The 26458-nt window shown below is 48.1% G+C and overlaps 1 protein-coding gene across 9 annotated transcripts in view; it reads left to right on the top strand.

Moving 5' to 3' along the window:
• DYSF (dysferlin) overlaps positions 1-26458 on the top strand; it is a gene marked incomplete at its 5' end in the record, with an annotated part of 221322 nt that overhangs the window by 185773 nt on the left and 9091 nt on the right. For all 9 annotated transcript variants that reach the window (XM_079941051.1, XM_079941049.1, XM_079941047.1 and 6 more), the window contains 10 exons: positions 4050-4178; positions 4485-4640; positions 6152-6243; positions 8837-9007; positions 9636-9778; positions 11834-11973; positions 13186-13274; positions 13521-13616; positions 14023-14164; positions 18177-18276. In XM_079941051.1, coding sequence (XP_079797177.1) covers positions 4050-4178; positions 4485-4640; positions 6152-6243; positions 8837-9007; positions 9636-9778; positions 11834-11973; positions 13186-13274; positions 13521-13616; positions 14023-14164; positions 18177-18276 — 1258 coding nt within the window. The remainder of the gene's footprint in view (positions 1-4049; positions 4179-4484; positions 4641-6151; positions 6244-8836; positions 9008-9635; positions 9779-11833; positions 11974-13185; positions 13275-13520; positions 13617-14022; positions 14165-18176; positions 18277-26458) is intronic.

Genomic DNA, 26458 nt, shown 5'->3' with positions numbered 1-26458 from the left:
CAGCTGATAGTTTAATAAAACTTCACTGAAATGAAAGAATACTTGAGTATGCATATTAGAAGGTCTGCTGCGTGTCAGGAAAAATTGACCCAGATTGGTCAACCCAGGGACATATTCTAGTGTAGTTATTGGACACTAGAGATAAAGAAAAAATTCTCTGGGTAGACATACATTCTCCCCCCACACAAATTTAAATAATTTAAAAAAGGAAAGAAATCAAAGTGACTTCACTTTCTCTACAACATTTAACGCCCAAAGATGATAGAGCACCATGTGTAAGATCATCAGGGAAAGAAAGGGTGACCCAAGGATTTGACATTCAGCCAAGCTGCCCTTCAAGCATAAAGGCTATAGACACACAGGTATTCACATTCAGGAGACAGGTAGTATGGCTCCCAGGAGCCCGTCTTGAGGGACTCCTACGGGATGAATTGGAGCTCATCTAGGAGCCATCTCAACTTGGAGGTAACTGGGAAAACCATAAGAAAAGGACTGGTTGTGAGCATATTTTACCTTAGGCCTAAGATGGAAACAAATGGGAAGGTTAGGGTAGCTGGACAGAATGTAAATACCTTATATACTGAAAATGTAGAAATGATAAAACTGACAAAAGTTAGGTAAAGAGGAAAGAGGATGGAATACAGAGTAAGGGCACTGATAGTCATATTACAGAATAAATAGAATTGACAGATATTATTTAAAATTGGAAATCACGAAATGTGGAAACAACCTAAATGTCCATTGACTGATGAATGAATAAACAAAATATGGTAATTACATACAATGAAATATTATTCAGCCTTAAAAGGGAAGGAAATTCTGACCCATGCTACAACATGGGTGAATCTTTAAGACATATGTTAAGTGAAATAAGCTAGTTGCAAAAGGGCAAATACTGTATGATTCCACTCATGTGCAGTACTTAGAGTAATAAATTCATAGAGACAGAAAGTGGAATGATGGTTGTCAGGCACTGGGGGCGGGGGGAGAAAGGGAGTTATTGTTTAGTGAGTTTGGGGTTTCAACTGGGGAGGATGAAAAAAATTCTGGAGATAAATGGTGGTGATGGGAGCATAAAAGTGTGACTGTACTTAATGTCATTGAACTGTACACTTAAAGTGGTTTAAAAGGTATGTTTATGCTATTAATATATGTAATATATAAATAATAAAATTGGCAAATCAAATAATAGGCATATAAGCAAATTATAAGCAAACAGCACGAACATAAACATTAAGATAGATAATATTGTCTAAAACTAGGTGATGGAGAGGGAGAGGGAGGAAGATGAAATTTGATTATTTTATCATTGCTATAGTGGGGAACCCATGAATACTGCCCCTAAAGACACAATAATATTAGAGCATAAACTCAGGTCATTTTAGCTCTCAGAAAAACTAAAACACACACACACACAGAAAACAGACCATGCAAAGATTTTTAGAAAAACCCTATGAAACTAGGAAATATAATATAAACATATTACATGACTATGTAAATATAATACAAATGTAAAACCAGACCAAACATATCTGTCATATCAATACATGTCATATCAATCATTTATTAATCACAAAATTTAAAGCAGATCTCAAAGCAAAATCTAACTCTAAAATAAAACACTTCATAAAAGTTGAATATCAAAGATTGGGAAAGTGTGTGCCAGGCAAATGCAGATGAAAAGAAAGCAGAAGTCACAATCTTAATATTAGATGAGAGCATACACAGGTCCCCCAAATTAGATGAGACAAAGAATGGCACTTTAGAATGCTAAATACTGCAATTCCTAGTTATGATGGTCATGAGAATATCTATGTGCTAAATAATACCTCAATATTTACAAAACAGAAATTACAAGAGATAGAAGAAGAAATAGAAATATACTGGTTTGTGGCGGAGATTTTAATTCACTTTTCTCAGTTCATGTCAGATCAAGGGGACAAAAGCATGAGAGGATATAGAAGACTAAAGTAATTACTAACCTGATTGAACCTGGTAGCTTGAAAATAGAGACACCCCTATGGCACATTTACAAAATTGGCATATATACACTACTATGTATAAAATAGATAACTAATGAGAACCTACTGTATAGCACAGGGAACTCTACTTAGTGCTCTGTGATGACCTAAGTGGGAAGGAAATCTAAAAAAGAGTGGATATATGTATACGTATAACTGATTCACTTTGCTGCACAGCAGAAACTAACACAATATTGTAAAGCAACTATACCCCATAAAAATTAATTTAAAAAACTCCAAAACAAAAATCGACCATGTGATCGAGCATAAAGAAAATCTTAATAAAATTCAAAAAGTGATGAAACACTGACAATGTTTTCTGAATATAATGCCATAAAATTAGAAATTAATAACAAGCTCAAAAGCACAAGAAAACTTCTATCTGGAAAATTTTTCAAAAATCAACTCTCTTTTAACAATTCTTGGTGAAAGAGAAAATATAAGAGAAATTGCAGAATATCTGGGAAGCAAGGATAAAACCCTACCTTTTAGAACTTACTGGTTACAGTTAAAGCAGTATTCAGAGGAAGTTTATAGCCTTAAAAACTTACGTTAAAACAAAAGAAAGAAAACTAATTACACATATAGCTTTTAGATCAAAAAGTAAAAATAAAACTATAATTATGGAATGCCAAGAAAAGAAAAATGAACACATTATACATGAAAACAAATGGGGCAATACTAAGGCAGTAGTAAGCAAAGGCAATTTCATAGCAATAAGTGTTTTCCTTATCAGAAAAGAGGGAACAAAGTAATTAAAATTTCAACTGAAGAAATTAGAAGAAAAAATCCTTAAAATAGTAGAAGAAAATAATAGAAATAGAAGCAGAAATAAGAAAGTGAAAACGGTAGTATAGACACCTCGAAGAATTGGTCTTTTGACTGAAATGATGCAACTATATAAATATGGCAAGAAAATATTCAAAATGATACATACCAAATGTTAACCAAATAATTAGTTGTCATTTTTGGAAATCAGAATTTAAGGCAATAATAATATTTTCTTTATATCTACTTACATTTTCTAATTTTTAATAATGAAGCTATATCACTCACGTAATTAATTATTTCTTAGAAGAGATAGAACTTGAGCTTCATGGAAGAGATAGAACTAGAGCTCGGCCTAATGAGAAAAAATGTTTAGCGAGATGAGAAAGGGACTTACCTGAAGTACAGTAGGCCCTCTGTGCCCGCGGGTTGCATATTTGCAGATTCAACACATGGAATCCGCAGATATGGAGGGCCGACGGTCTTGCCAGTCAGTTTCAGATTATAACCAATTTTAGCATGTATATTAAGTGGGTTAATATCACTATTAATTAAGTACATTTAATCATCTATAATAGAAGACTACTGCTTCATTTAGGTCTAAGCAATGCTCTAACAAGTAAAAGTCATTGTTTGAGAGGAGAGACAAATAAATTGAGTTGACAAATTTAAAGTGGTGCTCAAAATACATCCTCAGCCCAGTATTTGATCCACTGCCATTTGGACATCCTGGACAGTAAGGATTTTGCTGACTTGTGAATCTTCTAGAGTTCTGTCTTGATCTTCAAATAAAAAGTCAGTTAACTTTTCATTTATTTGTTTGACTGTGATCTTATTCTCAAAAAATGCACCACCCATGTATCTGATGACTCTCGGGTATCTAGAATATTGGATTAATCAGAAAACCCTGTTTTCCAACATTGCTGAACAAATGTCTTCCCCTCTTACTCCCTTCTCTGGTTCCCCCTCCACCCCGTTTCTCTCTCTCTTCTCCATGATTTGCATCCTTTTTATCTCTGCCTTTGTTCTCTTCTTCTCTGCCTCTCTTCCTTCTTGGCCCCCTCTCTTACCTCCACCTCTCCCACCTGCCTTCCTCTTGACCTTTGTTCTCTAATTTGCTTATGGCTTTTCCCCCTCATTTTCTTCTCTGTCCTTTCTCTCCTTTCCTTTACTTGAATACTGTCATGTTTCTTCTTTCCTTGCTGTCCCTCTTCTTTCCCTCTTTCCTTTGTCCCCCTCTTTTGTCCCCCCATGTGGCAGGTCTATGACACACCACTGGAGAATGTGAAGGACTTTGAGGGCCTGTGTGACTTTTGTAACACCTTCAAGCTCTACCGGGGCAAGACTCAGGAGGAGATGGAAGACCCATCTGTCATTGGGGAGTTTAAGGTAAGTCCTTGAGGACACATCTCTAACCCAGGGAGGCCCAAGACTGGAGTGGCAGCCATGAGTGAAGGGGGTGGGGGCAGAAGTACTGTAGTAACATCAGTAATGACCCCAGTGCTGCAGTTGGTGACCATGTGAGTGATGGAGATGATGGTGGTGACGGTGATGCTGCTGATGCAGAATGCGATGGGGGTGATGGGATGGCATTGGGCTTAGTGATTGCAGTGGTGATGAGAGTAAGGGACATAGTGGTGATTGTATTGGTGACACTGAGGATGAAAATTAAACTTGACCCTTCCTTCTGTTCAGGGCCTCTTCAAAATTTATCCCCTCCCAGAAGACCCGGCCATCCCCATTCCCCCAAGACAGTTCCACCAGCTGGCTTCCCAGGGGCCCCAGGAATGCCTGGTCCGCATCTACATTATCCGAGCGTTTGGCCTGCAGCCCAAGGACCCCAATGGGAAGGTAACATTCCTAGAGCTCTCACCTCTCCTGGAATAAATGGTAGGCTGGGGTACAAAGAGGCTGCAGAATTTGGATACACTCTTTGCCCCAGGGAGTTCACAGTAAGTGGGGACACCAGACAAAGATGTACAAACCTGAGGTGGGACTGCATTGGAGTTCTATCAAGGCCAAGTGTTCCAGGTCAGAAAAGGCCAAAGTCAATACAAGACTTTGGAATAATGGGGAAGACTTCCCGGAAGGAATAGGATTCTTAAGCATTGATGGAGTTTTGATAGGCTGGGAGGGAGAAGAAAACCATATTTTAGGAGGAGTCAGAAACCTTGGCAAAGGTTTGAGAGCAGACTCAGTGTAGGTTTAGCACAAGGATAAGGCATAAGGACAAGGGACATTGATGGTGTAGACTGGGGCAGGACTTTGTGGGACTTTCAAGGGTGGGGTGGGGAGGGAAGAAGGAGGGGTAGAGCATGATGGGTAACTGTGCTGGCCTGGCCATGGCGGAGCCTGAGGCAAAAGGAAAAATCAGCAGTCCTGATCCTGTCTTTATTTAAAACTTTGATATTTTCTTCATCATGGACTGTTGGTGCTGGTTTCAATTTTTAAAATATCACATTAAAATGTTGTTTATTTTGATGACTAAGCTTTTTTGTCTTCCCCTTAAATTTTGTGCCTGAGGCGAGTACCTCACTGACCTACTCTAGTCCTGACCCTGAGCGAAGGAGGGGAGCCTGAGGGAGGGCGGGAGTCTGGAGCTACCCGGAGATGGGGGGAGGAACAGAGTAAAGTTGGGAAGAGAGAGGAAGAGGAAGAGGCGAGGCAGGAGTGGGGGACAGTGGGGTTCAGAGGTACGAGGCTAGGGTCTTCTCTTGTCTCCTTAGACAGGTGCAGGCCTAGCCTGTGTCCTAGGTTGTGGGTAGGGGCCTGGTGTCCAATCCCTGCTGCCCTGCTTTTCAAGGTGAGAAAAGCTGCCCATGCCCTGCTGGGAGATCACAGGGAGAGATGGAGCAGTCCCCGCCCAGGCACCACCGATGGCCTCCAAGACGTGGCTGTGGTCAAGTTTATACACTTCAAGCCTTCCTGGTGCCGAGACCCTGGCTGCTCCAGAGGCTAGTTGAGGGAATGCTGCTGCTTGTGGGAGGCTGTGCTGGGCTGAAAAAGTCTGGCCCTCTCCACCTGCTGAAGCAGAGGTCACAGACAGGACCCCAGCTTGGCCCAGTCACATATGTCACACAAGCTGGCATGTTTCTGAGGATATGCGCCTGGCCCCCACCCGCCCTCTCCCAGTGGGGCAGTGGATTGGGAGTATGGGGGACTTAGGAGCCCAGTTTCCACTGCCAGAGCCGAGGCTAGAAGCCCACATCGGGGGTGGTGTGCTGGGTGGGGCTGCTGGCCTGGCAGGAGGCAGCTTCTTGACGGTAGGCCCCCTTGCCCCTTTGAGGGGCAGAGCAATGAAGGAGCCTCAGAAGCGTGTTGGGAAGGTTATGTCGCTGAAGTGTTTCCTTCTCCTCCTCCAGTGTGATCCTTACATCAGGATCTCCATAGGGAAGAAGTCGGTGAGTGACCAGGACAGCTACATCCCCTGTACTCTGGAGCCTGTGTTTGGAAAGTAAGTTGGGGTGGCTTGGGTCTTGGGGTGGAGGTGCCAGTCTGGATCACCCACAGCCCAGCGGGAGAGATGTGGCTGCCACTGGGAAGTCCCCATCTCCTGGAGCAAAGCTGTGTTCCCTAAATCTTGCATGTCTGTAAGGGTGTAACCTCAGCTAGCGCTTCCTTAAGCGCTAAAGGCCTGAGTCCTTGCAGAAGCTCCTAGTTAAACAATTACCTTGAAGATCAGAAATCTAAATGGAAACCCAGAGCATGCATTTGCTAATTCTTCTTTTTTTTAGATCAACTTTTACTTTGGAATAATTTTAGATTTACAGAAAAGTTACAAAGATACTATAGTTTTCATATACCCATCACTCAATTTCCTCCGCCATTAACATTCCTACCTAACCATGGTACATGTATCAAAATTAAGAAATTGATATTGGCGCATTACTATTAACTAAACTCTAGACTCTTAGGATTTTGCCGATTTTTCCATTAATGCCCCTTTACTGTTTCAGGATCCAATCCAGGATTCCTATTACATTTAGTAGTTATTCTCTTTTACTGTTGCACGTTCATCTGTGGCAGATAGCGGAAGGATGTGGACTCAAGAGGGTAAAATGCTTCCTAAAATCTAAGAACAAGGGAAGGAGGAAGCAGTGCCCATTGCATGGGAGTAGTTCCCAGGCTTCCTGACTTGCTTGCTGTTTGGATGCGAGCGTATCTAGGGCAGAGAAAGGAGAATCTTGAGGGAGGTTGGCAGTTATTTCTCTAGCACCTGTAGGAGAAGGCATGTACCGATATTGTCAAGCGACACACTGGATTCATGAACCGGTGTCTCTTGAGTTAGTTGTAGTCATCTGGCCCTGCAGAGAGACCCAATCAGCCAGGGGAAATGCCATTTTTGAAGGGGAAACAGTCCTGGCCAATGATGAGCCACTGCCAGGCTGGAACTGGAGGGAAGGGCTGCGGGGAGGATGGTGGGTGGAAGAGAAGAACCCTGTTTGGTGAGCCCCAGTGGCCAGCATGGGGCCCCATGCTGACGGGACCGCGCAGGGCCCAGGCCAGGGTAGGGGAGCTAGTGTAGAAACATGCCTCCCTCTCTGTTTCACCATCCCCCTGGGATCACGGCCGCCTGCTCTGCTTGGGGGATCAAGCCTCTGTGAGTCCACAGCAGAAGCTCTTTGTTTCTATCACCCACGTGTTGACCAGCAGAATTCATGGGACATAATCAGACACAACTCTGATTTTGTCTGCCAGTTTCCTGTAGACATTTATTCTGTGCGGGTGACCTTCCTCACTCCCTGAGTGGAAACTGGCAGGCAGGCCACCTTCCGCTCAGCTTTAGACAGTCCGCTTTGCCGTCAGCCCACCGTCTCAAGTTGATAACCAGAATGCGCATTCGTGTGTCATCAGGAGCACGCCGGATGGCTGGAGGGCAGTCGCTCCCTCTCGCAGCTGCATCCACCTTGGGCACAGCGTGTGCGCCTTGGGGGTGTGTGCGGAGGGGAGGAGGGTCTTTGCCCAGTGTCCCCCCCGCCCCTTCCTGCCGTCCTTCGCCATACTTGCAGGTCTAGGACTGGGGAGCCTGTGTGAGAGGAGGGGCCCATCTCAAGTGCTGACTTCGCCCCATCCGGCACCCTTGGGGTGGCAGATGTTTGCTTTCCTGTGGGCTTTTCAGACACCCCCTGAGCTCTCCTAACATAGCTCCTGGGATGTGGCAGGTGCCGTGTCCCTGTAGCGGGTGTCCCCCTCCCATACCCCCCAACCCGTTCTCAGATGGGCCGCCCCACAGTCTCTCGCTGTTGGAGTCCCAGATCCCGTGGGACAGGCTTCAGAGCAGCAGCCCCCCCTCCGCAGGCAGCGCTGCAGTTCCGTGCCCAGCCAGGACGAGAGCTCAGCTCCTCCCAAACGTACCCACACCTCCTCTCTGCTACAAGCTGCTTGTGCTTCCTCCACCACAGCTCGGGTGCCAGGCTTGTGTGTCCCTCCTGCAGGGAACTCATTTCAGGGGAGAAGGGACAGCACTTCTACACTTGACCTCCGTGGGAGGTGACGGGGGGTCTCAGAGCACGGCAGGAGCTCTCTTCAAAGAAACCTCCACACAGATCCTCTCTTAATCCCACTCCAGAAGGAGTGGTGAGGCCCCAGAAGTCCGGAAAGTGGACCCCAGGCCATGCCCTTGGTAAATTTCTGGAGCTCTGGCACCTGGCTCTGGAGTTTCACATCTCTTGTCTCCAGGTGTCCTGGTTGAAACTTCATTTTTAACCTTGTGCTCCATTTCATTCGTCCATTCTGTGGTCCATCAGGCAGGCATCTGCTATATGCCCAGCTCAGATTATTTGGGAATACTGCACACACACACACACACATACACCACACACACACTCAGACAAGCCCAGCACTGGGAGTGCTGTGGGTGGTGTGCTGTAAGAGCTATAGGAGGCTCGAGGAGGGTGGACTGCAGGCCAGTCCTGGGAGAGGAGGAGGAGACACCAGGGGTGGCTTTCTAGCTCTTGCTCCAGCCTTGCCACCCACTTGAGTTTGCGCTGTGTCCGGTGACCTCTGGGAGCTGGCGTCGTCATGACAACTGCCTACCCCCACAATAGGATGTTCGAGCTGACCTGCACTCTGCCTCTGGAGAAGGACCTGAAGGTTACCCTCTATGACTACGACCTCCTCTCCAAGGACGAAAAGATCGGGGAGACGGTTATCGACCTGGAGAACAGGCTGCTGTCCAAGTTTGGGGCTCGCTGCGGACTCCCCCAGACCTACTGCATGTAGGTGCAGGGCACTGGCTGCTTCCCTGACTGTGGGCCGAGCCCTGACTGTGTGCCAACCTGGGCCTAGCACAGCACAGACACTGTCTCTCTCAGTCAGCCCAGGTCTTATCCCCACTCCATAGATATGGAAACTGAGACCTGGACTTGTAAGTGGTGGGATTAGCATTTGAACGTGCTTATCTGAAGCTAAGAACCCAGCTCTTCCTCACGTCTGTAATCAAGTTCTCCTTAAGGCACCGTAGAGGGCCTGGAGAGGGGAAGGAGAAGGGAGACAGACAATGGGACACACAGCCCCACTGGGCCCCAAGGTGAACTCACGTGTGGCCAGCCCCTCCCACTTCCTGCCAACTTGGGTCTTGTCTGGGTCTGATTCTTTAAAGCTGGAAATTGGTAGCATTTCAGTTCCAACTCCATGTGTACGTAAAGAAGTCCTTTTGTCTCTGGGCCTCAGTTTCTCTGTGTGTGAAGTGGGCTCCCCGGTCACGATGAACAGTCACACAGGGTGCCCACAGGCAAAGTGAAGGGTGGGTGATGCCGTGCGTGTGGGTACATAGGTCACTGCACACACCTCTGCCCCCATTCGTGTCCTGGAGCGTCTCATCTTTGTCTTGTGTTTGGGCCTCAGCTCTGGACCCAACCAGTGGCGGGATCAGCTCCATCCCTCTCAGCTCCTCCACCTGTTCTGCCAGCAGCGCAGAGTCAAGGCCCCCGTGTACCGGACAGACCGTGTAGTGTTTCAGGATAAAGAATACACCATCGAAGAAATAGGTGAGTTCTCCCTCTCCCTCCCTCTCTCTTGTGGGTCCTCTCCTGCTGGATGTAACCACTGGACACAACCCACACCAGCATGGTGTGGTCTTGAGTCTCTGCAGGGCAGCACAGGTGGACTAAACTTGCACTTGGTATTCTTGGGACCAGTACTTACCTGGGACACCATTGTGAAAATTAGAGGTCAAGGTGGGGCCACGGTCAGGGTGGGTCAGGGTCAGAGCTCAGTCTAAGACCAGGTTGGGGCCTGTCTGAGGCAAGATGAGGGGTGAGTCTGAAGCCAGGATCAGGGTCATGGTTAGGATCAGTCTGCTTCTAGCTTTGTGTGGACAGACTGGTCAGAGTTTGGGTAGAGCCCACCGCTGAGAAAGTTTTCTACTTAATCATACTAGTCTGCCAGCTTCACCTTGACGTTACCTTCTGAGCCCCCAGTCACAACTCCTTCACCTGATACATCCAAAGGGTGGCAGGAAGCCCTGTAGCCCCCGTCTTGCCTAATGCTCTGGGTCTGTCTCATGCTCCTGCCGAGGGTCCTGCCATGTGCTCCCCGCGTGTCTGAGATGCTCATAGGCCTGCACGGCCCACCCAGAGCAGCTCAGACTCCCCAGAGGTGTTTACAGACCCAGCTGGCCCCTCGCCTCCTGCTGGTTTCGGAGATGTTTGATGTCAGAGCTGGTGCTGAGGCTGTAAAAGGGGAGGGAGGCTCTGGCTCCCCCACCTCAAATCCCCCTCCTCCTTCTTCGTTTCTCTGATTCTCCAACGTCGTGGCTGAGCCAGGCTCCTTTCCATTAGGCCCTAACCCCTCCCCCAGTCTCTTTTCCTGTAGAACATGCATCTGTTTTAGGGGTGGTCTCATTTCTTTCTGCTAGTCTGTGAGCAGCATAAGCACAGGAACCAGGGCTCACAGTCATAAATTCATAGGAAAAGAAAGCCAGAAAGCTAGAGTTGGTGAGGCCTGACGTCTCCCTGTTTTTGCAGATGAGGCCATTCAGACCACGAGTGGTTAACAACCTGCCCAAAGTCACGCAGCTGGTTAGAGGCAGAATCAGGTTCCTGGCCCGGTGGTCCTTCTGCAATGCCGTGCTGCTTCCTTAGTGGTACCTAGTAAAGTGGGCAGGGCAGGTTTGACAGATGAACGTGTGTATGTGTGTGTATGTTAGAACCTGTGCTGGTGAACATGGGCACACCTGAGTGCACAGACCTGTGTGTGTACGTGTGTATAGACACGTGTGGACCCTCCTACCACCAGTCAAGGTCTCTGTCAGGGGGGCTCCAAGTTCATGTTGCTGGCTGGTTGGCCAGGCTTGTCAGGGTCAGAACCACCGCCGTGTCCTCACCCCATCCACAGTACCAGTCCCTGACCCAACCCCTGGCAGGTAGAGCTGTACCTGGGAAGCACGCAGGGGAGGGGAGGGGTATTCGCATCCAGTCATGCGCCTTTCCTAATGAGTGTGTGATCTCAGCTGCCCTGCTCCCCAGCTGTGTGGCTGCCCAGTGCTTCGTGTCTGTCATCTGTGAAATGGGGCTAATAATAGCACTTACCTTTTAGGGTTACTTTGAGGATCAAGCCCTGTCAATATTTATGAAGAGCAGTGCCTGGCTCCTGCTTTATAAGTGTTCTTTGTTACTGCTATTATTTTAGCTACTGCTACTAATCAAAGAGATTGCATGAAACAGAGAATACTACTGAGAGCACTTAGATGCCCAATCTGGGAGAAGAGTTGTGGAGCCTCAGAGTTGAGAGCAATCTGGAAGGGCTTCCTGGAAGGAGTGGGCTTTGGAGGGTGGGGAGAATTTGTATTGGGTGGGAAAAAGGAAGGAGAGCTTACAGAAGAGACTTGGTAGAGTTGGTGGCAATGGGGAATCTGGATTTTAAGCCCAGAGCCTGTGGACAACGAGGTTTCCCTTACAGAGAACGAGACGTGAGGGCCAGAAGAACTGTGTCTGGGCTAGGGGTGAGGCTGCAGGGTTAACAGCTTCCCGAGGCCCTCAGGCCCCCCTACCATCTCCTGCTCACTCTGTCCTGGCAATTTTTTGGTCTTCTCTCTGGGGCAGAGGCTGGCAGGGTCCCGAACCCACACCTGGGCCCAGTGGAGGAGCGTCTGGCCTTGCATGTCCTCCGGCAGCAGGGCCTGGTCCCTGAGCACGTGGAGTCCCGGCCCCTCTACAGTCCCCTGCAGCCGGACATCGAGCAGGTAGGACCTCCACCCTCGGGCCCCAGAGCCCCTGACCCTCAGCTACCCCTCCCCAAGGACAGCTTGGATATCCCAGAAGCACCAGTGGAGACCTCAGGATTTGGCTAATCCCTCGTTGTGGAGTTTCTCCACAGCCTGAATGGTTACCATTGTTGGCCTACGAGGGGACCTCTTGAGCCTGGCCTCCCCTGGCTGCCTGCAGGCCTCAGGGCCTGGGAAATGAGGCTTCTCCTCCATCCCTGTGTAGGCTGGACCTCTGGCTGCCCACAGGTCATTCTGAAGCCTCGCTGTTTCAGCCTGGCCACAGGGAGTCCTCCCCTGCCATCAGTCAGTGACATTGCAGATGGCCAACACTGTGCTGGGCAGTGGGGAGTTCAGACAGGGCGAGCCTATGACAGAGAGGCAGAGCAGCCATCAGGAGGGCCAGGGGAATCCTCCCAGGCAGAGGGAGGGTGGGCAGAGGGACAGCAGGCCCAGGGGTGACGTGCGGAGGCTTCCTGGAGGGGTTTGGAGGAGGGGGAGGAGAGAAAATGTTCCAGGCAGAGATGGGCCGAGGCAGCCTTTGTGGCACTAAGGTGCCTTTGTGGACATGCAGAGAACATCCTCTCTGCTCTTTGGAGCTGAGCTCTCCTCCCCTTGGTGGCGTGGCCACCAGCTCCCCAGAGTGGCACTGCAGGTGTTGAAATGTCAGCTCTTTCACGCTCATGTGAACCAGAAGAAGTTAGGTCAATCCCTGCTCCTTCTTCTGTAAGATGGGGACAGAGATAACAGCCGGCTCGCAGAGAAAGAGGGAGCGAAGTGGTGGCAGGTAGAGTGGTTTCCTGTCGTGGAAACCCTCTGAGCCCCCATCACTAAACCATGCTCTCTGAGCCTCCACAACTGTGTACACCATCCCCAAGGCCGACTGCCCCCTGCCCTCTTCCGCCTGGCACAGTGAGACTCAGCAAACATCGCTGTCTCCAGAGAGCTGCCCTGACCCCTGATCCCCAGGTGCTACCCCAGTCCTCGGCCTGTGGGGCAGTGGGCTCACCCCTATGGTTGGCCCTATGGTCCCCTTGAGGGCATCTCTCCTACAGTGTGCTGAGCCTCTCCATGCAGGGCCTGGGGTTTCCCTGTCCTGTGCTCCAAGTATCCAGTGCAGAGCGGGTGGTCAGGAGATGTTGGTTGAATGAAGAGGGTGGCGAGAGAGCAGGGTCATGTCTCCCTCCCCAGGGGAAGCTGCAGATGTGGATCGACCTGTTTCCAAAGGCCCTGGGGCGGCCGGGACCTCCTTTCAACATCACCCCACGGAGAGCCAGAAGGTGACTTACCCCAGCCCAGGCTCAGAGCTGAGCAGGGTGGTGGACTGGTTGCTGCGGGTGGGAGCAGGTGGTGGCTCTCGGGCCAGGCTTTGGGCCACTCAGGCCTCACTCTTGTGCGGGCCTGGCCAAATGTCCAGCCGGGCAAGCAGCAGAGTCTTGGGTGAGCTGACTTCTCGGCTTCTCGGACAAGGACTGCCCACCCTTTGGTGGGAAATCCACGTGGATTTGAGTCATCCTTCTCTGCAGGTTTTTCCTGCGTTGTATTATTTGGAACACCAAGGATGTGATCCTGGACGACCTCAGCATCACCGGGGAGAAGATGAGCGACATTTATGTGAAAGGGTAAGAAGTCACCCTCCTTCCCACCCGTCCCGACTCCACGGTGTCGCCTCTGCTCCCTCGGGGGTGGTGGTTGGTTGGGAAAGGGGGAACTCTGGGGTAGGGAAGGGGGAGAACAAGAAAGGAAGGACGGCCTTATGGGAGTGGTCTCTGCCTCTGGGGAGTCAACCCCCACCAGATTTCTTCTTCCACATGAATCTTTGCATTGAACTTACAAGGCTTGAGGATATCCCTCAAGGGAGAAGTGAGAACATTTTGAAATTTATGACACATTTGGTACATCAAATTATTTTTCCTTTATCACTTACCGAGTTCAATGACCTTCTTAGTTCCTTGTTTGCTTACGTCGAGGCTGCGTATTGCGGTGGAGACCTTAACTAGCCGTGTTCTCTAAACTGTGTGTGTCTAGTTGGATGGTCGGCTTTGAAGAGCACAAGCAGAAGACAGACGTGCATTACCGGTCCCTGGGAGGCGAAGGCAACTTTAACTGGAGGTTCATCTTCCCTTTTGACTACCTGCCAGCTGAGCAAGTCTGCACTGTCTCCAAGAAGGTGGGTGTCATTCCTGTCCCCGGGGTGCTCATCCCAGGGCTGTCGAATAGCAGCCTGATCACTGTCAGCTGTGTCACTGTCATACTCCTGCCGCTGCCCTGCCATTGCTGGAGCCACCTCGGCTACCGCTGCGTAACAGCCACCACCATTGTCCCATCACTGCCGGCGTCACCACCACCACCACGTCCACCATGCCCACTCCTCCTACTTCTGCCATCATCGCCATCGTTAGCATTGCTGCCATCCCACAATCTCCCCCACGCCAGCGCTACAACCACTGTATGGAGCTAAGTCCAAATCCTAACAGACCAAGCCGCAGGGAGGGCCGTGGGCTCAGAGTGGGGAGAACATTGGTAGGGAAACCCAGCACGGTCATCAGAGAGCGGTGGGGCAGAACCCCTAGGGAGAGAGGCCCCAGAGGGCTGTCTGGCCTTCGGTTTGGGCTGTCTGGCCACCCGCTAGGATCGGGTGTTGCTTAGCCAAGTCCCTGCTGCTTCCCCCTTTCTCCCATTTCTGTGCCCGGGGCCTGTGGCCACTGTCCAGGCTAGTATCTCTCAGACCTGGGGAGGCCCGGTGCCTCAGCGTGGGGAAGGGGCAGCTCCAGAGACCTCAGCTCTTTGTGGGTTAGCATCTTCTAGTTGAGGCCTCCTCTGGGCCGTGAACTCTCTCCTCCTGAAATAGGCGGGTCCCAAGGCGGGTGGTGGCCCCGAGCCTGCCCTTAGGGAGCAGCCCCCAGAGCACAGTGAGGAGGGTGCCGTGGGCAGGCAGCTTCCGGAGGCGGAGGGCCCGTCTGTTGGAGCTTCTAACTACGGCGTCCCGCCTAGAATCAGTTCTGCCTGCACAAGCTCTCCTGTTCCACAGGGTGAATACCTCTCTGGAGTTTGGGTCCTGCTGGTCCTGTTTCCTTCCAGAGGTGGCGCAGGGCTCCAAGGCAAAGCTTCTGCGACTCCTCTTTCTGTCCTGAACGGTTGTGTGGCTTAAAGAAGGGAAATGTGTAATGGACCTCGGCTGCCTAGGTCCTCTTCATTGCATCCTTCCCCCATGACCCCTTCCTAACCCAACAGACAGAATCATCTGCACTTCAGAGAAACCAGAATGTTCCGCTGAACATTCTGAAACCATCAAACAAAAGAAAATATGGGTTAAATAAGGTTAAATGAATTCTTTCACCCAGGGATGCCTACCAGAAAGCAGAGTTTAGCAACAGCCCTGGATGCTGTGCCGTCAAGGAAAGCCTGGCCTGTTTGTAGGTTTAATCCTGTTTGCCTTTGTTCAGCATGTTTGTCTATCAAAAGATGTTTCCATAACAAACCAAATGCTGCATTTGCTGGGGAGAGCTCCAAGTCAAACAAACAGTGCCTGTCCTTGCTGTGGACGGAGGGAATGGGGAAGGGCGGCCAGGCCCTCCTTCAGGCCACCTCCCGTGCTCATCAAGCCCTACATGGGGTGAGGCGTGGCTGGGGAACCGAGGCTGAGAGATGCCGATCGGCCCAACACGGGAGGCGGGACCACCTCTCTGTTGTGACAGGTGGAGATGGGTGCAAGGAGTCGCAGGGAGCAGAGTCTTCTGTTCTTGCTACAAAGTAGGAAGAGAGAGAATCTCCTGGCACTGTGGCAGGTGATTTGAGACAAACGACAAAGGCGGGAAGCAGCCATTATTGAGTGAAGGAGACAAAGGGGGAGAGAAAGGCAGAGGGAGAGGGAGCTAACTGGTGGTACCCGGCAGTTCTGAGGGCCCAATGGGATTGCTGATTAAGAATTTGAGGGGGCTCCATTTTGGCAACAGTGGGGTTTCATCTCTGCCCTTTAGACACCAGCAAGGAAGCAGGGAGTTGAACTGACCCACAGTGGAGTTCCAGAGGAAGAGAGGGGCTGAGGGAACTGACCCATTGGCCCGATGGCCCGCAGGACTGGGCTGGCCTTGGGAGAAGGAGAAGGCTATGGGGGATGCTGAGCTGGGAGGAGTCAAGGAGGCTGGGAGTGGCCCGGAGTGGTGAGGGCTGAGGGAACGGGACTTCCCCCTGCCTGGTGCCAGGCTCCGGAGAGGGCGGCTGGAGGGGTGTGTGTGGCAGAGGTCAGAAGAGGAGGTTGAGAACAATCAAGGGGTTCTGAAGTCATCCAGGAACAGGAGGGAGGAACTGGCTTGACCGGAGACAGGGCCATCGGGTCCCTCTGGGAGAAAGGACGCTGGGAGGCAGGGGGAGCCGTGCCCACGGTGGGGCACCAATTAGCTGGTCTGGGCTAGGGGACTAAGCCTGGGGGCGGTTAGTGCAGCGGCACTGCACAGCCTCTTGGCTCCTTGGTCCTGCTGCAGAGCCAGCCCTCTGCCGAGGGGTTCAGCGCCTCTGGCAGGCAGGCCCTCCAGGGACCCCATTAACCAGACGAGACTGTTGTAAAGTACAAGGTCTCCTTTCATCCGGCGGCTTTGAACCACTGCTGGTTGCCCTGGCCGGCTCCCCACCTGGAGCCCAGCACACCCACCGGAGCGGGCCTGTGCGTCAGGCACCCACCCTGCAAATAAACAGCTAGTAAAAGGGCCCAGACTGGGAACGTAATGAGTGCCTGGGACCTGGGGGGCCATCCCCAGGCTGGAGCCCCAGCCCAGCTGCTCCCACCAGGGGCTGTTTGAACCTCTGGCTCATTACTGAGCCCATAAACCGGGCCGGCCAGAGGCACGGAGGATGCTGGCGTCCTGTACAGGCAGGCCTGCAGAGCTGGCCATAAAAGCCCCGCCAGAGGAGGGAGGCACCTGCAGGAGGGCTGGGGCCTGGAAAAGGGGGAGGCGCCAGATGGGGGCTGGGGGCGAGGGGCCAGGTGGGGACCTGAGCCCCTTCACCAGCCCAGGCAGCAGTGCAGGCTACAGCCAACGGCTTCACAAGGTGATCATTCCTCGGGGGCACCGGCCACGGCCTTTGGTCACAGGACCTCTGTGGGGTCCGTGTGATCTGAAGGGGCCACCAAGGCTGTGTACACAGGGCACCTGGGCCCAGACAAGACTCCCGTGGAGTCTGTCCCCCTGAGACTGGGTCCAGGTCCCTGCTGTGACCTGGCACCCACCATCTGCGGGATCGTCAGTGGGTCCTTGCCACCCACGCAGGTAAAGCTACAGTGAGAGGACAGAGAATAGGTGTGAGTGGGAAAGCCCCAGGGACGGTCCTTTGGGTTGAATGTGACTGGACCCAGGGGTGGATCCAGGCCTCAGCGTGCCAGTCCCCAGCCCTCAGCTGCTCCACGAGGCCTTGGTGGAGAGAAGCCCAAGACAGTGCAGTTTCAGGCTGACTGGTCTGAGGAAGCGGGGAGGGGACAGCAGTGGGCTGGTGAACTTCCCAGCACCGGGAGCTTTCGGTGTGCCCCAGGGCAAGCTCTTGGAGGTGAAGGTGGGGTGGGCTGGGGACACTGCCCCCAGTGCCAGATCCTTACAGTGGTGTGTCGGGGGGTCCCCCCTGACACCGGGTTCCCAGCCAGCCCACCTTGTCACCAAGATCGCAGGGGCAGGATTAAGAGACTCTTGAACCTGACTGACTGGGTTGGAATCCAGCTTGCCACTTCCCAGCTGGGTGACTTGGATAAATTACTCGCTCTGGTTTCCTCAAGATAGTATCTCCTCATAGGTCGTTGGAAGCATAAATGATTTCATAGTGGGAAAAGGCTGATGCCTAAGAAGTGCATATTAATGTTGTTTTTATTACCTGTCAGACTTTGGGCAAATTCTTAACTTCTCAAAGCCTTTGTTACGTCGTCTGTAAAACGGCAATGAGAACCTTGACTCATGGAATTGCGAGGATTAAAGGAGCTACCTTATGTCAAGTGAGCCTGCGTGGTCCCCTCCTGGGCCCTTGAACACTGCCCTCTGGGGTCTCAACAGTCTTCCTGCTAGGATCTGACTCTGGCAAGTCCCTAAGGGACGTCCCCCTCCACTGCCTCCTCCAGGCAGCCTTCCAGGCTAGAAGGGACCACTGCTCCTCTCTAATCCTGCTCTCCTGCTTCCTCCTCTGCTTCTCCTCTGGGCCAGGATGCTTTCTGGAGGCTGGACAAGACAGAGAGCAAGATCCCTGCCCGAGCGGTATTCCAGATCTGGGACAACGACAAGTTCTCCTTTGATGACTTTCTGGGTAAGCACCATTTCCGGTCAGCGCCATCTTGCCTGTCGGGGCTGCCCCAGAACCCCTCTCTCAGGCCTTGTGGGAAGGCTGGCAGGAGGATCAGGGAGCTCAGGGTCACTGGTCCCTGGTGCTGAGTGAGGTCGGTGACACAGGGTAGTGCCAGGGTGATCAGGGTGGCCAGCAGGGTGGCCTTCCAGCCGAGGTGGCATTGAACGCTGGGCCGTGTTGGTTGGTAGGACCCAGGTAAGGAAGAGAGGGGAGCGCAGGGTGAAGGCAGTGCAAGCAGGAGCTCCGTCACTGGCTGTCTGGCCTTTCACGTGACAGGATCCCTGCCTCCTCAGTCTAGTGAGTGAGTGGCTCAAGGCTCTCTTCGCCCTTGTGCCCCAGAGACTGAGCAAATGAACACACCTGGGGCCAGGACTCTGCTGAGGGAAAGTGTGCTGCAACCCTGACTGTGGAACAGGGAGCGCTGGCTTGGAGGACGAGGTGGAGATGGTGCCTTCACAGGGTGAGGTGTGGGGCCTGCTGGCTGGACTGTAAGGAGCCGCCCCATCACAGCTATAAAAGTTCACTGGGAAAATGTGGCCTATCCCTACGATAGGATGTTATTCAGCCACAAGAAGAAATGAGATCATGCTACACCATGGGTGAACCTTGAAAACACACCAAGTGAAAGAAGCCAGACGCAAAAGTACAAATATCGTATGATTCCTTTACATGAAATGTCCGCAATACGTAATCCACAGAGGCAGAAAGTGGTTGCCGGGGATTGGAAGGAGAGGAGGTTGGGGACCGGCTGCTCGTGGGTCTGGTGTTTTTTTAGGGGTGATGAAAATATTCTGGAATTAGATAGTGCTGGTGGTCTCACAACGCTGTGAATATACTAAAAGCCACTGAGTTGTACACTTTACAATGGTTAAAATGGTGCATTTTGTTATGTGAATTTCACCTCAGTAAAGAAATAGTGAACCTGTGAGAAAGGCGGTCCAGGAAGTCACGAGTCCTGTGTTGCAGTTCTGCTCTGCCACCTGGGGGCAGGGCGGGCTTGGACGAATCACTGGAGCCCTCCCTGTGTGGCCAGTGATTGCAGAAGTCACCGAGCTCTTGGGCCCCTGCAGAGGATGCTCTGAGGAGCAGCCCCAGTAGGAATGGGGAGGAGGGCTGCCTGCCCGTTGGGCTGCTCTTCACCCCACTTCCCCCTGACCCCGAGCCTGGTCCCCTGAACTTGGAGGACTGGCAGCTGCTCCACAACTTCACTGTAAAAGATTCAGGGTGTCAAAATCATAGCACTAAGTTGGATTTTTGTTCTCTTACATATTATTCTGGAATACATAATTCCTGTGGCAAAATTAGAAACCGGAGATAAGCAATGCTTCCCCTTCCTGTTTTATTATAATCTCACTACCCAGAGATAACCTTCACTAATATAACTAAGATAACCTTCACTTTGGCGTGTATTATTATTTTGGCATGTATCTTATACAAGCAAACACATATGTGTTATATGTGTATTTTATACATATATATACACATGCATATATGGCATATAGATAGCAAAATTGGTTTATGTTACACATACTGTCTTAGATCTTGATTTTGGGGAAAACAATATATTAAAAACATTCTTTCTGTCAGGAGTTATCCATCTGCATTGTATCTGCATCATGGTGCTTAATGTCCTGCCTGATGTCCCATCAGACCCTCATTAGTCCCCCCCAGGTGCGTACTCGGCTCATCTCTAGGATTTCCTGCATGAGTGACAGCCTAGGCTTACATTTTTGGACCCTTTGTGCGTATCTTTCCTGAACTCTAAGAAGCAGATTTTTAGAGTCTTTGTACATTTTAGTGGTTTTTGAAACATTTTGTTCAATAGCCCTTTAGAAAGATTTTACATTTTTATATTCTCACCTGTGCCCTGTTTGCCTTAACGGCACCATTTTTCCTAAACTTTTGCTGCCAGTGTTATCTTTTTTTTAAAAAAATTGCCAATGCGGTACTTCATTTTTATCTTTCTTTGCATTTCTTCATTACTTGTAAGGTACAACTTTAAAAATATGTTGTTATCCATATTGTTGATGGGATTTTCTTTTTCGTGGTTTTGGGATGGTCCTCTTTTATTGTTGATTTTCAGAGCTTTTTATATAGTAAGGACACATTACAAATAATTTCTCCATTTTTCAATTGCTTTTCACATTTTTATGGAATTTTTTTTTGCTTACAGACTAAATAATTTTTTTAGCATCAGTCTATCAATCTTGCCTTTATGAGGTGAGGCTTTAGAAAATCAATTTTAAAAAGACAAACAAAAAATTGCATTTTATTGAATGAGAAAACAGTGTCCAAAATAAAATTAAACAGGATCATCTTTTGTTTTTAAAAATAAAACTACTACTTTTTAACTCCGTAGATTTCTTTTTTTTTAATTGGATGTTTGTGTATATTGTGAAGTGATAGCCAAAATAAGTTATGTAGTTAACAATGTTTTTTCTTGTGAAGAGAAATTTTAAGATCTACTCTTTTAGCGACTTACAGTATTATTCAGAGATTTCTTTTTTCCCCCTTCATAATGTATTTTCTAATTACATATTTTACTTCTTTTGAGTACTTATTACTTTTATTTTAAAAATGATAGTTAAGATCTGTAATTTTGCCATCAGGAAATAATCCTATGTTTCCTTACAGTCTTTATGTAGATATAGTATATATAGTTTAATATCCTGATTTTTACTTAATATTATCTTGGGATCATGTTTAAAATGGGAAATAAACATTCATCTGTAGTTGAGGGATGGAGAGATGTGTAGATGGGTGGATAGATAGATGAATGCTGATAGAGTTGAACAAATGCTGGATAGAATAATGACCTGATTAATGGATAGATACAGTGCTCAGCAAATGGTAGCTCTAGAGGGATGTAGACAGTTAAGTCAAAGCAGATAGATGTATGGAAGGATAAATGGATGAATGGAAAGAAAGAAATCTAGAAAAATAGATCCAGTCAATGAATACTTGCAGTAACTGAGCATTCCACACTGAAAAAAACCTAATCTCCTTTGTATGGTATTCAAGAATTGTTACCGAGTCCAGGCTTGCTCTGCTCACTGCACGACAGGCCAAAGAATTGAAGACGAGGTGTTGAGACAAGGAATACGACTTTATTTGGAAAGCCGGCTGACCAAGAAGATGACAGACTAAAGTCTCAAAATAACCATCTTATTGGGGTTTGGATGCCAGTTTCTTTTATAGCACAGAGAAGGGGAGGAGATGAGGAAGTAAAGTAAAAAGGCTATAAGTTTTGCAAATATCACCTGGAATGGCCAGCCTCCGGGAGGGGATGTGTTCATTTCTTCTTTCTTGTAGCCATCCACAGGTGGACGGTTCCGGATGTTTCCCTGAACAAAGGCACTTTGGTTTAACATTCAGGCAGAGGGGCAGGGTTCCCTGAGTATAGACAGTATGTATAGACATTATGCCATTATGTGTAGACAGTATCCTTTTAGTGAACAGAAGCAGTGGAAAGGAAAGGTTAAAGTAAAAGAAACAGATCCAACATATAGTCCGATTTGGCTCTTCCCTGTTACAATTCCCCACTGTCAATATCCATTCCACAATCTTGTGGAAGAAGGGGCGATGGCCGTTCTAACTGCTTCATCAGATGGATCTTTCTGGGAGTGTCCATCGGTGTCAGTGTTCCAAACATTGTTTCTTTTGCTCCTCTCTGGAAAGCGTCTCCTTTACACCTGTAGCCTTAAAAAATATTCACAGCTTAAAAGTTGAGAGTTATGATGTATTCAGTGGGAATTTTGAGGGCTTCAAGCTTGGGAGGGAGCACTTCAAGTTAAGGAATTTAGCGCTTTTCTATGCATGGGAAAATGCAAGAGTCTGGGCTCACTGAAATCACTCCCTTGATATGCACCTTAGCTATCTGGGGCCTGTATCCTGTATTCTCATATCCTGAGTTTCCTCAGGGTTCACCGGCTCACGTTGGAGGGCTGCAATCGCTAATGACTGATGTGGCAGGAAATATTCAATTTCTCAGATCCTCTCCTCTTGGTCGGGATTTTGACCAATATTTGGGAGACATTTCATGATCAACTTTTGTCCCACGGCGCTGGGAGGCTCATCCCAGATCAGGCAAAAATTCTTGGTGGGCCACTCCAAGTGCTAGTTTTGGGATTAGGCCCTATTGATAATTAAAGATTCTCTGGATCCCCTATCTAACTATGATCCAGGAGACATTTTCCCTTGTTGCTTCTTCCCATACCTAGAATCACACTATTACAATTATTTTACGTTATAAATGTGATCTATTTCCTCAAGATGTTTAGCCATAGAAGTTTTGTTGGAAGCCTGGTTACACACTGGGTACTGTAAGAGACAACGGTCTTATAAAATAGACAGGATATAAGTAATGCAGCTAGTAACATTGACAAAGACAATGCAGGGAGACACAAAATACAAACCATTTGGCTTACAAAGGTATAATTTACCAAATTACCGTGAGTCATAATTAGCTTAAGGCGAAGGTTTTCCTTACACCTGGAAAACACAGATTTAAAGCAGTCATTTTTCAGATAGAAACCATAAAAATTATAACCATATTCACCACTTTACTGAGTTCTATGTAACGAATCCTTCCTGCTAACAGCTTTATAAGCCATCAGGTTTCCCATTAGAATTCTTCAATTTCTTAGCCAGTCCAGCATTATGGCCTGAAAGCCAGAAACTTGTATTTATCCAAAGTCCTTCCTATGAATCTTCTTGAAGAGGAAGCATTTTTACAAAGGCATCATCAGAGTGAAACCATAACTGTCTATAATGACGAAAGACTTAAGAAGGCCTGTTTAAATCCGATTACAATGCAATTGACATAGTAACTTGGTTAGTGCTGTGACGTGCAACACATTTAGATAATAACTAGAATTATGACGGATAACGTTTTACCAGCACACATCAGATTTTAGGAACTCCATATAATCTCTAGAATACCGGTATCATTTGCCATACAGTATAACCTAAGAAGATCTATTACTTATTTGACACTTCCCATGTAATTCAACATACCAAGTGAACCTAATTAGTTAATATCTCTCTTTGGGGTGTTTCAGGGGCCCTTTGAAGCATCCCAAAGTTAGCTAGAGTTCAAAGGAACTTCATTATAATTTTTTTTTTTTTTGCGGTATGCGGGCCTCTCACTGTTGTGGCCTCTCCCGTTGTGGAGTACAGGCTCCGGACGCGCAGGCTCAGCGGCCATGGCTCACGGGCCCAGCCGCTCTGCGGCATGTGGGATCTTCCCAGACCAGGGCACGAACCTGTGTCCCCTGCATCGGCAGGCAGACTCTCAACCACTGTGCCACCAGGGAAGCCCCTTCATTATAATTTGATTTGTGAAGTTTTGTCAAAAAAATATCAAAAGGGTTTAAACAGTCAGATAGGATCTCAGGTCACTGTGAAACAATAGTTATTCACTTAGCGGAAGTAACAGTAAAAGATTTCAAAGGCAAATACAGAACAGATCACTTAAAAGGTAGAAAAACTTAAAATCTGTTATCAGAGGCAGTTCAGAATCTTAAGAAACCTTGTCTTCTTAACAGAGAGAAAAGCCAAATTCAAATTTTTGACCAGCTTACTTTTAAAATTCATTTACTCAGTTAAACTTATTTTAAACTTAGTCAATCCTGACCATCTACAAAACTCTTTTCTTGGGGTCCACTTTCCATAAACCTTCCATGACTTAACTTATTTTAGCACAATTCTAACTTTCAAGTTGTGGAATATCTGCAGAGATTAATAATTTTATTTTTTTTAATTTATTTGTTTGTGTTTATTTTTGGCTATGTTGGGTCTTCATTGCTGTGCGTGGGCTTTCTCTAGTTGCGGCGAGCAGGGTCTACTCTTCATTGTGGTGCATGGGCTTTACATTATCGTGGCTTCTCTTGTTGTGGAGCACAGGCCTCAGTAGTTGTGGCATGTGGACTCTAGAGCGGAGGCTCAGTAGTTGTGGTGCATGGGCTTAGTTGCTCCATGGCATGTGGGATCTTCCCAGGCCAGGGATCGAACCTGTGTCCCCTTCATTGGCAGGCGGATTCTTAACCACTGCACCACCAGGGAAGCTCTGGAGAGATTAATTTTAGATAAAGATAATTATTTTAAAAAGTGCACCTAAAGCTCTTATCTCATTTGCATTTTCTTTCCTTAAAAGTTTCTTTACATCAAGTTACTTTCCTTGCTGATAAATTTGCAACAGATATAACAAGATTTTATTTAGCTTATATTAAACCTAGGCATAATGAAAGTATTATACTTAATGCTGATGACTCTAATGACATGTCTATATTAATTAGATCAACAAACAAACATTAATACTGAATATTTCTCAGTGCACATGAACCTGAAATTCATTTAGCTTAATTTTTCTTGTATTTAGAATTGTTTGGTTTGTAAGAACTTACTCTTCTTTAAGCCAATTAAATAGAGCTCATCCGCAAATCAACCCCAGCAATGTTATCCAAAGACAAAGACACATACAAGGACACAAACAAACAGAGACACCATAGTTCTCATTTCAAAATTTCAGCCCTGAGTCACGTACAGCAACATAAAACCCATCAGTTTACAAAAAGAGGTTGGATTAAATTTAGGTTTCTGGCAGATGGAACAAATCAAGTTCACTTGTCTAGATGGCTGAATTTTTACAGAAAAAACACTTAGTTTTTTAACTTATCCTTGACAAGTCAATTTCTAAATTACTTTGCCCTTTTCTCAAAGTTTGCATTTCAAAAAGATGGCAGAGATGAGCGTTCCTGAGAAGACCAGATAGGACACTCACATCTCGAAGATACAGTCAAGTTTTTCCTAGGATGCCTTTGTTTCCCCTTTGTTTAACATTTACAAGCCTCTTAAGATAAATAGGGAAGGTAGTCAATCAACTTGTTCTCCACTGTCTAAGTTATCTGGGGCTCCTGTGGGGAAATTAGAATCGGATGCCTCAAGTCCAGGGGAGTCCCCTGGCCTCTTACAGGATGTCAGCACAAGGGAAACTGCCCTGCTGTAGAAGTGGCCCCTGGTCCAAATTGGGTGTCCTGTTGGGTCTTAGATGGTGATACTAAACCAGGTCCCTGTGCCTTGGGGGTTATCATAGAAGCTTCTATTTGATCCCCATGGGTAGGGGAAACAGGAGGCGGTGAATATGTTGGCGGCATGTGGGGGGGGAGCAGTTGGAGAAACTGCTGGTGCAGCCTGCTCTTTTGCAAAACACTTCTAACTGCGAGATCATATAATGATTGAGTGAGCCATTCAGGGACCATCATTCTTCTGATCCTAACATATATTGGGTCCACACCCTATTACAATAGTGTATCATGTCTTTCTTAGTCATAGGCTCATGGCTATGTTTTGCCCATTTATCTAATATACACCCCAAAGGGCTCTCCTTCAGGATAGATGGAGTATTTCCATTTTTTATAAGTTTGATAACACCAAAACACAAAAGACACAAACAAATTCCAACACAAAAGGCCCAAACAAATTCTAGCATCGGTGCACACAAAACCAAGACCAAAACCAATGAACCAGTTCCTAAATCAGGTAGACTTAACCTGCAAAACCAACAAACTAGTTCCCAAATCGGGTAGACTTACCCTACAAAACCAACGAACTGGCTCCAAATCAGGTAGAGTCCAACAACAATTTCCCCCTCCAGTAGGGTACCCCAATCAAACAAATTGGCTTATCCTGTAAAGGAAAAGCCCAAAGTGAGAGGGAAATATGTTGCCAGTGTGCACGCTGGAGCAACTTACCATACAAAGTCGAGTTCATCGACTCGCAACACAAAAGGATACACAAAAGCAAAACAAGACCAAGACCAAAACAAATGAACTGGTTACTGAATTGGGTAGACTAACCGTACAAAATTGAGTCTGTGGACTCGTAGAAGTTGGTATTTTCCTTGCTTCAACTGCCAAGCGCTGCAGTAGCTGGCACCGCTTGAGGGAAGTTTGAAGGGAAGATCCTCAGGACAAATGGTCCTGGCATCTGCTAGGCCTTGCCACAATGTTCCCTGACCGGGGCTGTCTAGCCAAAAAACGGCAAGCCTCCTGGCTGGCTTGCCAAATTTGTTACCGAGTCCACGCTCACTCTGCTTGCCACATGACAGGCCAATGAATCAGAGATGAGGTGTTGAGGCAAGGAA

This window comes from Stenella coeruleoalba (genome assembly GCF_951394435.1).
Source record: "Stenella coeruleoalba genome assembly, chromosome: 13".
Taxonomy (NCBI): domain Eukaryota; kingdom Metazoa; phylum Chordata; class Mammalia; order Artiodactyla; family Delphinidae; genus Stenella; species Stenella coeruleoalba.
Note: the sequence above shows the minus strand (reverse complement) of the source record. Positions and strands in the feature narration are given on the sequence as shown.